This window comes from Orcinus orca, chromosome 20 (genome assembly GCF_937001465.1).
Source record: "Orcinus orca chromosome 20, mOrcOrc1.1, whole genome shotgun sequence".
NCBI classification, from domain to species: Eukaryota; Metazoa; Chordata; class Mammalia; order Artiodactyla; family Delphinidae; genus Orcinus; species Orcinus orca.
Genome location: NC_064578.1, coordinates 52,333,556 through 52,345,954, shown reverse-complemented (window position 1 = coordinate 52,345,954; position 12,399 = coordinate 52,333,556). Strand labels below are relative to the sequence as shown.

The 12,399-nt window shown below is 56.8% G+C and overlaps 1 protein-coding gene and 1 long non-coding RNA gene across 6 annotated transcripts in view; one reads left to right on the top strand and one right to left on the bottom strand.

Annotated features, from left to right (window-relative positions):
• IL4I1 (interleukin 4 induced 1) overlaps positions 1-12,399 on the top strand; it is a 39,299-nt gene that overhangs the window by 25,541 nt on the left and 1,359 nt on the right. The window contains exons 1-7 of one of the 4 annotated variants that reach the window (XM_049703415.1): positions 7,401-7,474; positions 7,793-7,827; positions 7,917-8,155; positions 8,844-8,956; positions 9,569-9,770; positions 11,835-11,903; positions 12,246-12,382. In XM_049703415.1, coding sequence (XP_049559372.1) covers positions 7,815-7,827; positions 7,917-8,155; positions 8,844-8,956; positions 9,569-9,770; positions 11,835-11,903; positions 12,246-12,382 — 773 coding nt within the window. In that variant the 5' untranslated portion in view covers positions 7,401-7,474; positions 7,793-7,814. Of the gene's footprint in view, positions 1-3,867; positions 4,142-7,400; positions 7,475-7,699; positions 7,828-7,916; positions 8,156-8,843; positions 8,957-9,568; positions 9,771-11,834; positions 11,904-12,245; positions 12,383-12,399 lie in introns of those variants that run through there. The other 3 variants (XM_049703414.1, XM_033417262.2, XM_033417261.2) reach the window with 3 other exon arrangements.
• Positions 4,131-9,669, bottom strand: LOC125962714 (uncharacterized). Of its 2 annotated transcripts, XR_007474355.1 has the most exons (4): positions 9,548-9,669; positions 8,819-8,890; positions 6,878-8,236; positions 4,131-6,687 (listed from the first exon to the last, which is right to left on the bottom strand). It is a non-coding gene; the product is annotated as an uncharacterized LOC125962714 (long non-coding RNA). The 2 variants fall into 2 exon arrangements; XR_007474354.1 differs by having other exon boundaries at positions 6,878-8,890.

Genomic DNA, 12,399 nt, shown 5'->3' with positions numbered 1-12,399 from the left:
GCTGCTGTTAATGTGGATAACTTAGAAGAAGGTTGGGAAAAGAACAGGTTCCAAATCAAGTGGGATGCCATTTGTCTGAAATTCAGAAGCAAGCAAACCTAAATGCACTGCCGAGGCGTGCACACACGTACACACACACATACACGTGTTCACAGCGTGGCTTCCTCTGGTGCTGATGGCGGGAGAGGAGCAGGGGGGGAAACCCGTTATAGCTGGGTCATATCTTCCAGTACATGGAAATATCCAGTCATCTGTCACCATCCCCAAGGCGTGTCATCAGCGGCACTCCTCTCCCTGTTACCTGGGGCTGGCCGGAGGGTTCTAGTTGTGCTTCAACAGTGGGCAACAGGTAAAGCTGGGCTGCAGCTTTGTATCAGGTGATTTCCAGATACTGGCCTGACGTTCTCCCTCTGACCCTGGCCCCTGTAGGCGCTAGTGATGCCGAGCGCTCAGATCTTGCTCCTGGTTCAGGGCGTTGGAAGTCTGCCCTCCAGCCTCCCTCAGCCTGTGCCACACTAAGCCGTGTTTTGGCTAAGGAGGGCCCAAGGACACTGGACATGTATGGGCCAGTTTCCCAAAGTCATGATCATGAGTCATTTCCTCAGGCCATCTTGGGCTTCTAAGAACCACTGTCCCATCCCAGCAGAAGCCATGGAAGAGGGACGGGAACGAGCTAGAGGAGGGAGACCCCGGCAACCCCAGTTGCTTCTCTCCGAAGGCTCCGGCCCCTGCAACAGTGGCCCTTTGTGCCATCTGTGAGCCGTGACTTCATCCGGGACCCGTATCTGACTCCCTCACCTAAGCTGAGGAGAGATAGGGAGGCCTTGAGTCCCCTTAGAAAGTAGGAAGTAGTGTTTTACCTACATGTATTCATTCAGCATCCATCTTTGGAGCACCTACTACCTACCAGATCCTGATCTAGTATTGGGGTTTCAAAAATGGAACAGCAGGGCTTCCCTGGTGGCGCAGTGGTTGAGAGTCTGCCTGCCGATGCAGGGGACACGGGTTCGTGCCCCGGTCTGGGAGGATCCCACATGCCGCGGAGCGGCTGGGCCCGTGAGCCATGGCCGCTGAGCCTGCGTCCAGAGCCTGTGCTCCGCAACGGGAGAGGCCACAACAGCGAGAGGCCCGCGTACCGCAAAAAAAAAAAAAGAAGGAACGATAATTCTCTGCGCATGAGGTCACTGGCAGGGGCCACACAATCTCGATAAGAAAAAAAAATTCCTTGAGCTTGCATTTCCAATGCATATACCTGTTACTTTGCATATTAAACATTAGTGGAGCTTAATTGCTTTCTTATAGTTGTATTTTTTTAAATAAAAACAAATTGAAGTTCTAATATTTTCCTCCCACACCCCAGGGGATCTCGGCACCCCACTTTGAAGAACACAAGCGATTATAATAATTCGACACAACAGCTGTGCCAGAGTGGGGGCTCCCGTGCTTGGGCACCATGGGGGGAATAGCTCCAGTGGCTTCCTGGGGGAGCCAGGGGCGTTCCCAAGATTGCAATAGGGTCAGCAGCTGACTGGGTACCACCCTGCGGATGCTGGCTTCATTGTAATTGCAGTTTCCCTTTCTAGGAAGAAAACAGATGCATTTCCTTGTCAGTCCAGACAAATGGCCTCTCCTTAAGTTCCTCTTCATTAATTAACATGAAGACAAGCGTGGTGGCTAAATTCGCAGTCAGAGGCTTTTAAAGGTGAATCTCTCCCTCAGTAAGCTGTTACGGCATTTCTTCTCCCTGTTTAGGGGTAAGAGTAGCGACTGTGGGTTTATGGTTACGGCTCGCTTTTCATCTCCAAGACACCCTCAAACAACTGCCTCCGTTATGGCCCGGCCCTTTCCCCAGGATGATGCCCCTGCCTCATCTGGCACAGGTGGGGATCAGTCAGATGTTGGGGCTTCCCTGGTGGCGCAGTGGTTGAGAGTCCGCCTGCCGATCCAGGGGACACGGGTTCGTGCCCCAGTCCGGGAAGATCCCACATGCTGTGGAGCGGCTGGGCCCGTGAGCCATGGCCACTGAGCCTGCATGTCCAGAGCCTGTGCTCCGCAACAGGAGAGGCCACAACAGTGAGAGGCCCGTGTACCTCAAAAAAAAAAAAAAGGAGTCAGATGTTTGAAACAACCAGAGATTTCCAGAGGGCGAGCAGGCTTGATCTCCAAAGGGAAGTTGAAACAAATGAGTCTCAAGCAGTGGTGTGCTGGTAGCAGTCAGCCCTCCAGGGTCAGGGAAAGCCCTGACCGATAGCATATGCCCATTCCCATGGTGTAAATTCTCCCATTATGGCTGATTTCAAGCCACCAAGATGAAGTCACCAAACACAAATTTGGGAAATTGACACACACTGTGTAGATGCAACTAATTCACCTCAAGAGTATATATGTAATAGTAAAAGATAATCAGATAATTAAGGGATGAATTTTGAGTAAATAAAATTAATTGTAAATATTTTAATATTTTAATAATGGCTCGCAAAGCAAAACCAAAAAAGAGATCCGAAAATTAAATGGTCGGCTCTCGTGAATAGGTGTGAGCCAGCTCCAGCACACCACTGCTCCCAGGGTTTTCAATCAACCTCAAAATTGCCTTGGTGCTTTAAAAGTCTGCCCTCAGACCAGCAGCTCTCTGCAGAACTTCCCAGGAACAAAATCCCTCACCCTCAGAAGTCAGGTCTGCTTGTGGACACCAGCCAACCCCCAGCCAGACATAACTGTCCTGAGCCGCCCCTGGGCCTCTCCCACAGCCCTCACACACCTTGGCACTGGTCACTTCACACTCCAGAGACCCACCTGGGCGCTACCCACACCTTACCTCCAGACACCATCCTGGTTCAACCCCATGACCTGCTGAGATTTCCCCGAGGCAGAGCCCAGGTGTGCTGCTCTGCTAGGCTCAGGCCTAGCCTGGGGCCATGGGGCCATATCAGACCCCACCCCGGGTTATAAGAACATAGACCCCCAAATCCACTGAACTGAAAGTGACACTTCTTGTCAAAGATACTCAGTATCACTCAGGTGCAGTGTGGGCTCTGTGAATGTTGATTCAAACCAACTGTTAAAAGAAGAAAAAGTTTTGATGGGACTTCTCTGGTGGTCCAGTGGTTGAGACTACATGCTACCAGTGCAGGGGACACAGGTTCGATCCCTGGTCGGGGAACTAAGATCCTGCATGCCACATGGCGTGGCCCAAAGAAAAAAAAACACGTTTTGAGATAATCAGGGAAGTGTAAGCATTGATTTAATATCATTTTTAAATATGATAATGGTATTGGAGTTTTATTTTTGAAAAGGCAAATAAGTTCTTATCTTTTTAAAATTAATTTTTATTGGAGTATAGTTGATTTACAATGTTGTGTTATTTTCTGCTATACAGCAAAGTGAATCAGTTTTACATATACATAAATCCACTCTTTTAGATTCTATTCACATATGTCATTACAGAGTACTGAGTTCCCTGGGCCATACAGTAGGTCCTTATTAGTTATCTGTTTTATATATAGCAGTGTATGTATGTCAGTCCCAAACTCCCAATTTATCCCTCCCACCAAGTTCTGTTCTTTTAGCGCAGAGGTTGGCAAACTGTGACCCCACTTCCCGTTTTTGTAAGTAAAGTTTTACTGGAACACAGCCACACCCATCCATTTACGTGCTGTGACTGCTAGGAGGACAGAGTTGAGTAGGCGAGGTGGAGACCACGTGGCCCCAAAAGCCTCAGATGTTTATAGAAAACGTTTGCCAACTTCTGTCTTACAGAAACATCCTCAAGTATTCACCTACAAAAATGATAATATGTCTGGGGTTTGCTGTAAAATAATCAGTGGGGGAGGGAGAAAGTGTAAATGAAACAAGATAGGCTATGAGGCGATGAATGCACCTGGCTTCATCATCCTAGTCTGTTTTTATATATGTTTGAAATTTTCCGTAATAAAAAACTTTCGAGAAGGGGGCATCTGCGCTCCACAGCCTCCCAACTGCTCTGATCCCACACCAGGACCCTGGCATCTCTGGTCTAACAAGGGAATCAGGACAGAGCCAGCACTACTCAGCCCGGTTTCACATATGCCCAACGATGACTTCTGTCCCGGGCTAACCAGAAAGGCCATGGGCGCTGAGAGAGCCCGCCAGAGCCAGCCATGCAGTGAGTGCCCCCCCATCAGAGCCCTGGGGTTCTGGAAACTGGGGAAGGAGGGGCAAGGGGGCTCTGAGGGAAGGGGGCCCCTGTCTAGGGGTCAGGCCAGGGATCAGGGCCTCAAGTAGGTCTGTCCTCTGCCCTCTGCACCCCTCCCCATCCAGGTCTGGACCCCCGACTTCTGTCTGGGGCCCTTGGCATCCCCTGGGTAGGCCCTGCCCTCCTCTGAGGCTCGGGGAAAGTTTTCATACTGACCACTCAGGGTCTCGGACTGACTCAGAGGAAAGGATATATGTAAGGCACTAGCCCTGTCCGTTGCCCATCTCTGTGGCCACCACCACTAGTAGCTGCCCTGAGGGGCCACAGAGGGCCCCCCGGGGGCGGCGGGAGCGGGGCCAGGTCTCTGGCTGCTTCAGATGTGACCTAACCCAGTTAGAACTGTCATTGTGGTTCTAGAAGCCAGCCAAATAAGGTAGGGTTTTCTCCCTAGAGACAGTTTTTACCTGAAAGGGTTGAAAAAGCCCCAGGTCTTTCCCACCATCTGCCGCCACCCTCAGTTCTCACTGTGTGTCTGTATCTCCTACTCACAAGCTTAGGAAACCTAACCTAATCCAAACCACTCTTTGACCCTAATTCATACCCTAATACTGTAAATTCAGCCCTAACACCAATCTCTGATTTTATCAGGAATGAGTCTGGAAGATCCAGTCATTTCTACCAAAGCAACCCCCAAATTACTCATAATCTCTTGACCCCAAAACAACCTTTGGTGTACGGCCTTCCAGCATGTCTCTTCCTGCCAACTGGACTGTGGACCGTATCTGGCCGCTCTTGGGTGTTCCACCCAGCATCAACCAAACCCTAAGCCGGGGCGATTCTGCCTCCCCTTCCTCTGGGAATGGTTGGCGATGTCTAGAGACATTTGTAGCTGTTAAGCCTGGAGGGGCAAGTGCTACTGGCATCTAGTGGGTAGAGGCCAGTGATGCTACTCAACGTCCTACAATGCACAGGACCTTCCTCACAAAAACGGTCCCAACTGCATAGCACCGACACGGAGAGCCCCTACCCGGGCCCCATCCCCGGTCCACGAGCCTGAGCTAACCAAGTGTTAGCCATCCTGGAGCCGGGCTGCTGGGATCAAACACAGGTTCTGCCCCTTAGCTGGTGCCTGATCTGGGCCCCCGTTTTCTCCACTGTAAAATAGGGACAGCTCAACCCACCCTGTCAGAGTTGTCACTGGAGTCAATGAAGTAGAACTTGTAGCGTGTCGGGCACGCGGTACTCAGCAGGACCCTCCGTCACCTTATCAGCATCCAGGAGGCCGAGCAGGCCTTGCCCTCGTAGCCTCCGAGAGTCCTGCTCGCCTCCCCACCTGACTCCTTGCATGGGGTCTCTGGGGTAAGGCTGCACGCCTTCCACAGAGTCCAGGGGGTGAACTGGGGGTGTGCCCGGAGCCGGGGGGACTGTGAACAGAGACCCTGTGCAGGAGAGACCAGGGGGTCAACCCAGGGACCCCAGGAGGGCCCCCTAGATGCTCCGCGACCAACACTCCTTGCCCAGACATGCCCTGGGAGCCCCTTGGCTCTGCTGCCTCCATCCCTTTCTGCTTCCATGTTCTTGCTGCTCCCTTTCTCTGTGTGGGACATTGCCATGAGGCCGTAGAAGGGGACGGGGTGGGGGCAGGGACCTGGGATCAGGTGGACTCCCAGCTCTGCTGTTTCCCACTGTGGGACCCCGGGCAAGTGCCTTCCCCGCCGCGGGCCAGGTTCCCCTCCCTCACAAGGTGTGCAAGGTCCTGACGCGATGGCACGCCAACCCTCCACGTCATCGTGAATAAAGCAGGCGGGGTCTGCGATGGGAAGGCCTGCCAGCTCTGAGGCCTGTGCGAGTCCTGGGCTCCGCCCCTGCCCAGCCCCTGGCCACCTCTGAGCCTCAGATTCCTCCTCTGCCCAGGGCAGAGCTCTGAGCACAGGCCACCTCAGAGAGCGGCAACCCTCTCGCTGCTGGTTTTTGCTGACTCGCGCCCTTGGCTTTCTCTCAGTGTCCAGCTCACTGATTTTGTTTCCTTCTTGGCCACCGCCTTCCCACCCACATCAGATGTTTTCTGACTCACTGGTATGCACCCCCTCCAACCCCGTACCTCCATCAAACCACATCCCTCTTTGATTTACTGTTTGGATTTTCCCAACTGGTTGCTGCAGAGCACCTGCCGCCCTCTGGCTTTCCTTCTTACCACTCGCCTGGTGCTCTCTCCTCCAACCCCCAGAAAAATCCCCAAGATTGCCTCTGCCCACCCCCTTCAAGGGACCCACCATAGGTCCCCTTGGCTGAAGTCCCGAAGCCATGAGCCCCGCAGGGGCTCCTTGGAGCCGGGTCACCCTGTTCCCACTGCCTGCCCCTCGCCCCTGAGGAGAAAAGGGCCCGCGGACAGTGGGTGGCGATGGCCAAAGCCAGGGAGAGAGACAGAAGCACTCAACGCTTTCTCCGAGGTGCCCCCCGCCGAAGCCCTAGCCTGAGCCGAGCGTCACGGTGGTTCTCAGCGCAGGGGGGACGGGCTCCTTGTGCAGGGCTGGGGTTGAGGGGGCCTTCACTGAATCCCTCTAGCAGCCCCCGCGGCGGCAGCAGCTGGCATTTCCTAAGAGGCAGCTTCTAGTACTGACCTGGCTGCTGTTCCCAGGGCCCCGACCTGGATTCACTGCCTACTCCCACCAGCACAGGAGCGGCCCCCACCTTGACAGATGACACCGGAGCCAAAGAGAGGGGAAGGCCTGCTCCAAGTCCCCCCTGGCAGGTGCCAGACTCAGGACCCAGGCAGGCTGGCCCAGAGCTCGTGCCACCGACCACGAGCTGCTGCCTGTGAGTCCCCTGCTGTGCCCATTTCACTGAGCTCAGAGCGGCCATGTGGTGGGGGCCAGCGAGGGCCCTCCAGAGCACAGGGACGGCTGACACAGAGAAGGACTCAGAGGCTGTCGCAGGGCACACGCATTCCCAAGGCCAGAGGCCGCCTCTCCCCCTGCTCTGAGAATGAAAGAGGCAGAGAGGGCAGAGAAGAGGGCAGACACGGGCCCTGCGATCAGATCAGGGGGACCAAGGGCTCGGGCAGGCCAGACTGATTTGCTTCCTCCCAACCCCTTCCCCCGCTGCCGCGCCCCCTCCAGCCTCAACTAGACTCTGAGCATCTGACCCGCCCCCAAGGAAAGGAGTTTCATTTCCCACAGCTCGATTTCCCAAGAGGGAGGGGAGGGCGGGGTTGGGCTCAGTTTAAGGGCCGAGACGGGGGACTCGGCAGACAGGCGGAGGGGACAGAGGAGAGAGGAGGTGCTAATGCCTGCGGAGGCTGAGGTAGCGAGGAGGCTGCAGAGAGACTGGGCCCCACAGAAACAGACGGGGAGACAGGGCTGAGCAGGGCAGATAAGGGAGAAACAGGGAGACCCAGAGGAGGTGAGAGAAAGGCGGGACAGAGAAGAGAGACAGGAGAGGAGGGCAGACAGGTGAGCAGAGACCAGGAGCCGGCTAGCCCGGGAACAGGGGACACACACGTGTAGAGAGACCAGGGCCATAGTGGGGAGGGCTGAGGTGGGCGCGGGGCAGCCCACAGTGGGCCAGGCTGGGGGGGACACAGGCTCCTGTCACAGTGGCCCTGCTTCCCCTCCAACCCAGACAACATCTCCCCCAGAGAGACATGGACTCCTTGGGTAAGTAAGCAGCGGAGGGAGCAGAAGCCGCTTTTCTCTCCCCACATACCCGCTGAGCTGCCCGCTGACCCTGTCCTTCTTCCCCCCAGCCTGGCGCCTCCTCGCCCTGGTCCCCATCCTCCTCAGCCTGGCGGCCTCCCTGGACTGGCAAACTGCCCAGAGCCGCGACCCCTTCGAGAAATGTATGCGAGACCCCGACTATGAGCAGCTGCTCAGAGTCCTGACCTTGGGCCTCAATCGGACCTCGAAGCCCCAGAGGGTGACTGTGGTTGGTGCAGGCGTGGCTGGGTTGTTGGCCGCCAAGGTGCTCAGCGATGCTGGACACAAGGTGAGAAGTGCTGCTTGCTGTCTACCTTGAGTCTTTCCTGCTGCGGCTGGGAGTCCCGGGTACAGGGACCTGGCCACGTCCCTGTTGAGGGGTGGGGGTGATGGGAGGCGGAGAGAGGGAGCTATGCTTTCCTTGTGGTCAGGGGAGCGAGGCCTGGAACCCTCTGCTCTAACATGAAACCCAGAGGGAACATGTGTCTGTGCTGAGGGCTTTGACTTTCCCTGCCCCACTCTCATCCTGGAGGAAAGTCCCTTGAAACCTCTTCCAACTTCCTGGGGGGAATTTGTGTTGGTGGAGATGGAAACTCCGCACAAGGGGGAGTGCCCCCTGAAGTCTAACCACTGTCCCTCCCACTGAAATCCAAGAATGAGTATGGGCCAGGCCAGTGGCTTCAGTACACAGAAGAAATCTCCCCACTCCCTGAGCTGGGAAGTCCCTCTGAAATCTGGCCAGCGGCCTTCCTGCTGCAGTCTGGAAATTGTCACATTGTACATGTTCACTGTGACTTTCCGTTCTCCCACCAGCCCCTCCCACCTCCCCATAAAAAAAAAGATCCTTCTTTCATCTCCATCCGTGCTGCTGTGGGGATGGAAGATTGGGTGGGTGTGGGGTGGGGGCTGCGACAGGGTGGAGATGGGGAGTCAGTGGGAGGAGCTAAAGCACCTGCTTGCTGCCCATCGTCCCTCAGGTCACCATCCTGGAGGCAGACAACAGGATCGGGGGCCGAATCTTCACCTACCGGGACCGGAAGACCGGCTGGATTGGGGAGCTGGGAGCCATGCGCATGCCCAGCTCGCACAGGTGGGGCCTGACCTGGGGGCCAGGCAGGCGCAGGGCCACCCCAGCCCCTACCTCTGAGCCCAGTCTCAACCAGATTCCCAACTCAATCACTGCTCCAGTGCCAGCATGAACCTCAACTCTGACCCCAAACCTGGCGCCCCAGTAAAGTCAGGCCTAGACCCAACCTCCAGCTCTGTCCTTTTCCTGACTGACACTTCCGGGCCTCCCGGCTCCAGCCCCACCACTGAAGCCCTGAAGTGCTCAGGCCACTGCGTCCAGCCCTTCCAGACCCCCAGCTCTATCTTCCCCGACCCTGGTCCTTTCCCCATCCCCAGCTCCCACCCCCATCCAACACAGCTCTGTCCCCATTCCTACTTGATCCCCAGTGAAAGCCACCTCCCCCTCCAAACCCAGTCCTGAAGTGCGCCGCCCTCAGCCTTCCAGCCTTGTTCCCCTTTCATTCCTGTCCCTGGCACTGAGGACCCCCAGTCTAGCCCGGCTCCAGCCTTATGCCCAGCCCCAAGCCCCGTCCCCAGCTGCCCCACCCACCCCCTTCCTTTCTCCAAGCCCCACTGGGGAGAGGGGCCCTCACCTCCCCCGCCCGACCCTCACCAGCGGCTCCCACTCCCTCAGGATCCTCCATGCGCTCTGCAAGAGCCTGGGACTCAATCTGACCAAATTCACCCAGTACGACGAGAACACGTGGACGGAGGTGCATGAAGTGAAGCTGCGGAACTACGTGGTGGAGAAGATGCCTGAGAAGCTGGGCTACAAGCTGCATCCCAAGGAGAAGGGCCACTCGCCCGAAGAAATCTACCAGATGGCTCTCAACAGGGTAGGCGCGTCCGCGAGCCCTGCAGCCCTGTCCCCCTGCCCCTGTCCTCCACGCTGTGGTGTCCCATGCCCTTTCCTCCTCCTGGCCTAGCTTTCCTTTTCCCATTCCTTCTGGTTTCCCATCACTGGCTCTTCCATCTTTAGTTTCCCCATAAGGCCTGATGATCCCCATCTCCCATCCCCTTCTCACTCACACACTGGCCAGAACAACCTCACCTTTCTACACCTTTGGGGTTTTTTGTTTGTTTTGGTTTTTTTTAGGCTGCGTCATTCGGCCCATGGGATGTGGGATCTTAGTTCCCCGACTAGGGATTGAATCCATGACCCCTGCACTGGGAGCTCAGAGTCTTAACCACTGGACCGCCAGGGAAGTCCCTCTACACCTTTGGTTTAAACTATGATCTGTGGGCTTGTTTTCCAAGTCTATCTCCTGAGACCCAGACCTATGTCTGTCTCCCCCTGGCCATCCCCCAGGACCCTCCAGCTCCCACTGAGCTCGGCGGCAGCTTCCCTGAACCCACTCGGATTCCTGGGTTCCCCATCTCACAACAGTGCCATCATCACCACCCCCAGTCACGAAGCAGAGCTCCAGGGGCCATCCTCGCTTCCTGCCTTCCCTGTCAGGCCCCAGCTCCATCCGTCCTGCCCTCAACTGCCTCACACTGTTCCTACCTCTCTGTCCCCCCAGCTCCAGCCCCAGCTCAGGCCTGGACCTCTCCCTGCATCCTCACCCTGGCCCACCCTGCTCACAGCCCCCTGTGCTCCCTAGCACCTCAGCCTCAGTTTGAAGCCCTGAGCAGTCTGGTCTCTCCCACTCCTTTAGCCCCATCTTCTCTCCAAGAAATTTTTATTGCCCACCCCAAACTCTCATGGTGGCCCAAACACCTTCAGCTCTGTACTCCTTCGTTTGCACTATGCTTGTCCACCGTCCCACACCCATGCCACTGACCCTGCCTGGAAGGCCTTTTCCTTTTCCCACCCAGGGAACCCTTTTCATCCCTCAAGAACCAGCTCCAGTGTCCCCTCCTCCAGGCAGCCTTCCCTGATGCCCTCAGGGAGGAGCCAGCCTAAGCCTCCTATGGGAGCTCCTAATTGTCCATCTCCTCTCGTGGACCAGGGTGGGCACTTAGTCCAGGCCATTTCTGTGCCCTGGCAGTGCCCAGTTTAAGGAGCCTAGGGAAATGTGAGGGGAAGGGTGAGTGAGTGAGTGAGTGAGTGAGTGAGTGAAGGGACACCTCCTTTGGGGAGTTCCCTGGCCACAAGAGAGAAGCCAGGGGGACAAAGGAGAGTGCTGAAAACAGAGGGCAGCGAGGCTTCCGGGAGGGGATGAGGCTTGAACAAAGTGGTGAATGATGACCAGTTGGGTGCCCGGCAAAGATGAGGGGGGTGAGCAAGTGCAGGGGCGTGGAGGTGGGGGAGACCCGAGGGTGGTCTGAGCACTGGACACTGTGCTGCAGACCTGAAGCTGCCCTAAAAGATGGTGACCGAGGGGCTGGCAGGGGCCTTGAATGGCAGGCTGAGGGCTGGAACTCTGCAGCTCCAGGCACTGGGGAGCCACAGAAGGCTGTGGGCAGGCGAGGCGCCGCGAACAAACCCCCGTGAGCAGTCATGCCCTGTCAGGGCTGATGGGTGGGTGGCAGAAGGGACTCCACTTCCGTCTGCGCCCACAAAGATCCAGGCGACAGATAATTACCGTCCATAAGGACACAGCGCTGACTGAGACAAATAATTACTGTCCATAAGGACACAGCGCATGGAGCGCACAGTCTGGGACAGAGGCAGACAAAATAACACCCAACCAGGATGAGTGTGACATTGTCCGGTGGACCGAACGCCCGGGGAATGAGGGGTAGCAATGACTCAGGAGGACTTCCCAGGGTGGTGACATAGTTGCGGTGGAGGGCAAGGCTGAGGGCCGAGCACGGGCAACATCCTGGCAGCTTGAACAAGAGAGGTAAATGGCTGGCCGTGGGCAGAAGCAGGAAGAGAAGCCAGGTTTGGACCCCAGGTGGGGCCTCCCCGGTCCTGTCCCCACAGCTCAGCGCCACTGCTTGTCCCTCCACAGGCCATCGAAGATCTCAGGACACTGGGCTGCAGAAAGGCAATGATGAAGTTTGAAAGGCACACGCTCCTGGTGAGTGAGGGCCTCGGTGTCGGTGTCTGAGAAACGACGACAAGGAGGGTGTCCATGGGGCCTTGGGCGGGGAGTCAGAAGGCAGGAAACTGGGACCCCGGGCCTGCCACCTCCTCCCTGCCTGACGGGGCTGGACACGCCCCTCTTGGGGCTTCGGTTTCCCTCATCTGTCCCAAGGTGGGGGGGGCCGTATCGCTGAGGTCCAGGGAACCGCACTAAGCACGGCTGTGTCACTGAACTAAGTAAGAGGCTCCGCAGGGAGCGGCCCCGTGGGAGGGGGTACGGAGCCGGCAGGTGCAGCCTGCCTGGGCCCTGACCTGGGTGGGCCACGCCATCCCCCAGGAATACCTCCTCGGGGAGGGGAACCTGAGCCAGCCTGCCGTTCGGCTCCTGGGAGACGTGATGTCCAAGGACGGCTTCTTCTATCTCAACTTCGCCGAGGCCCTGCGGGCTCACAGCTGCCTCAGCGACCGGCTCCGGTGAGGCGGCGGGCTGG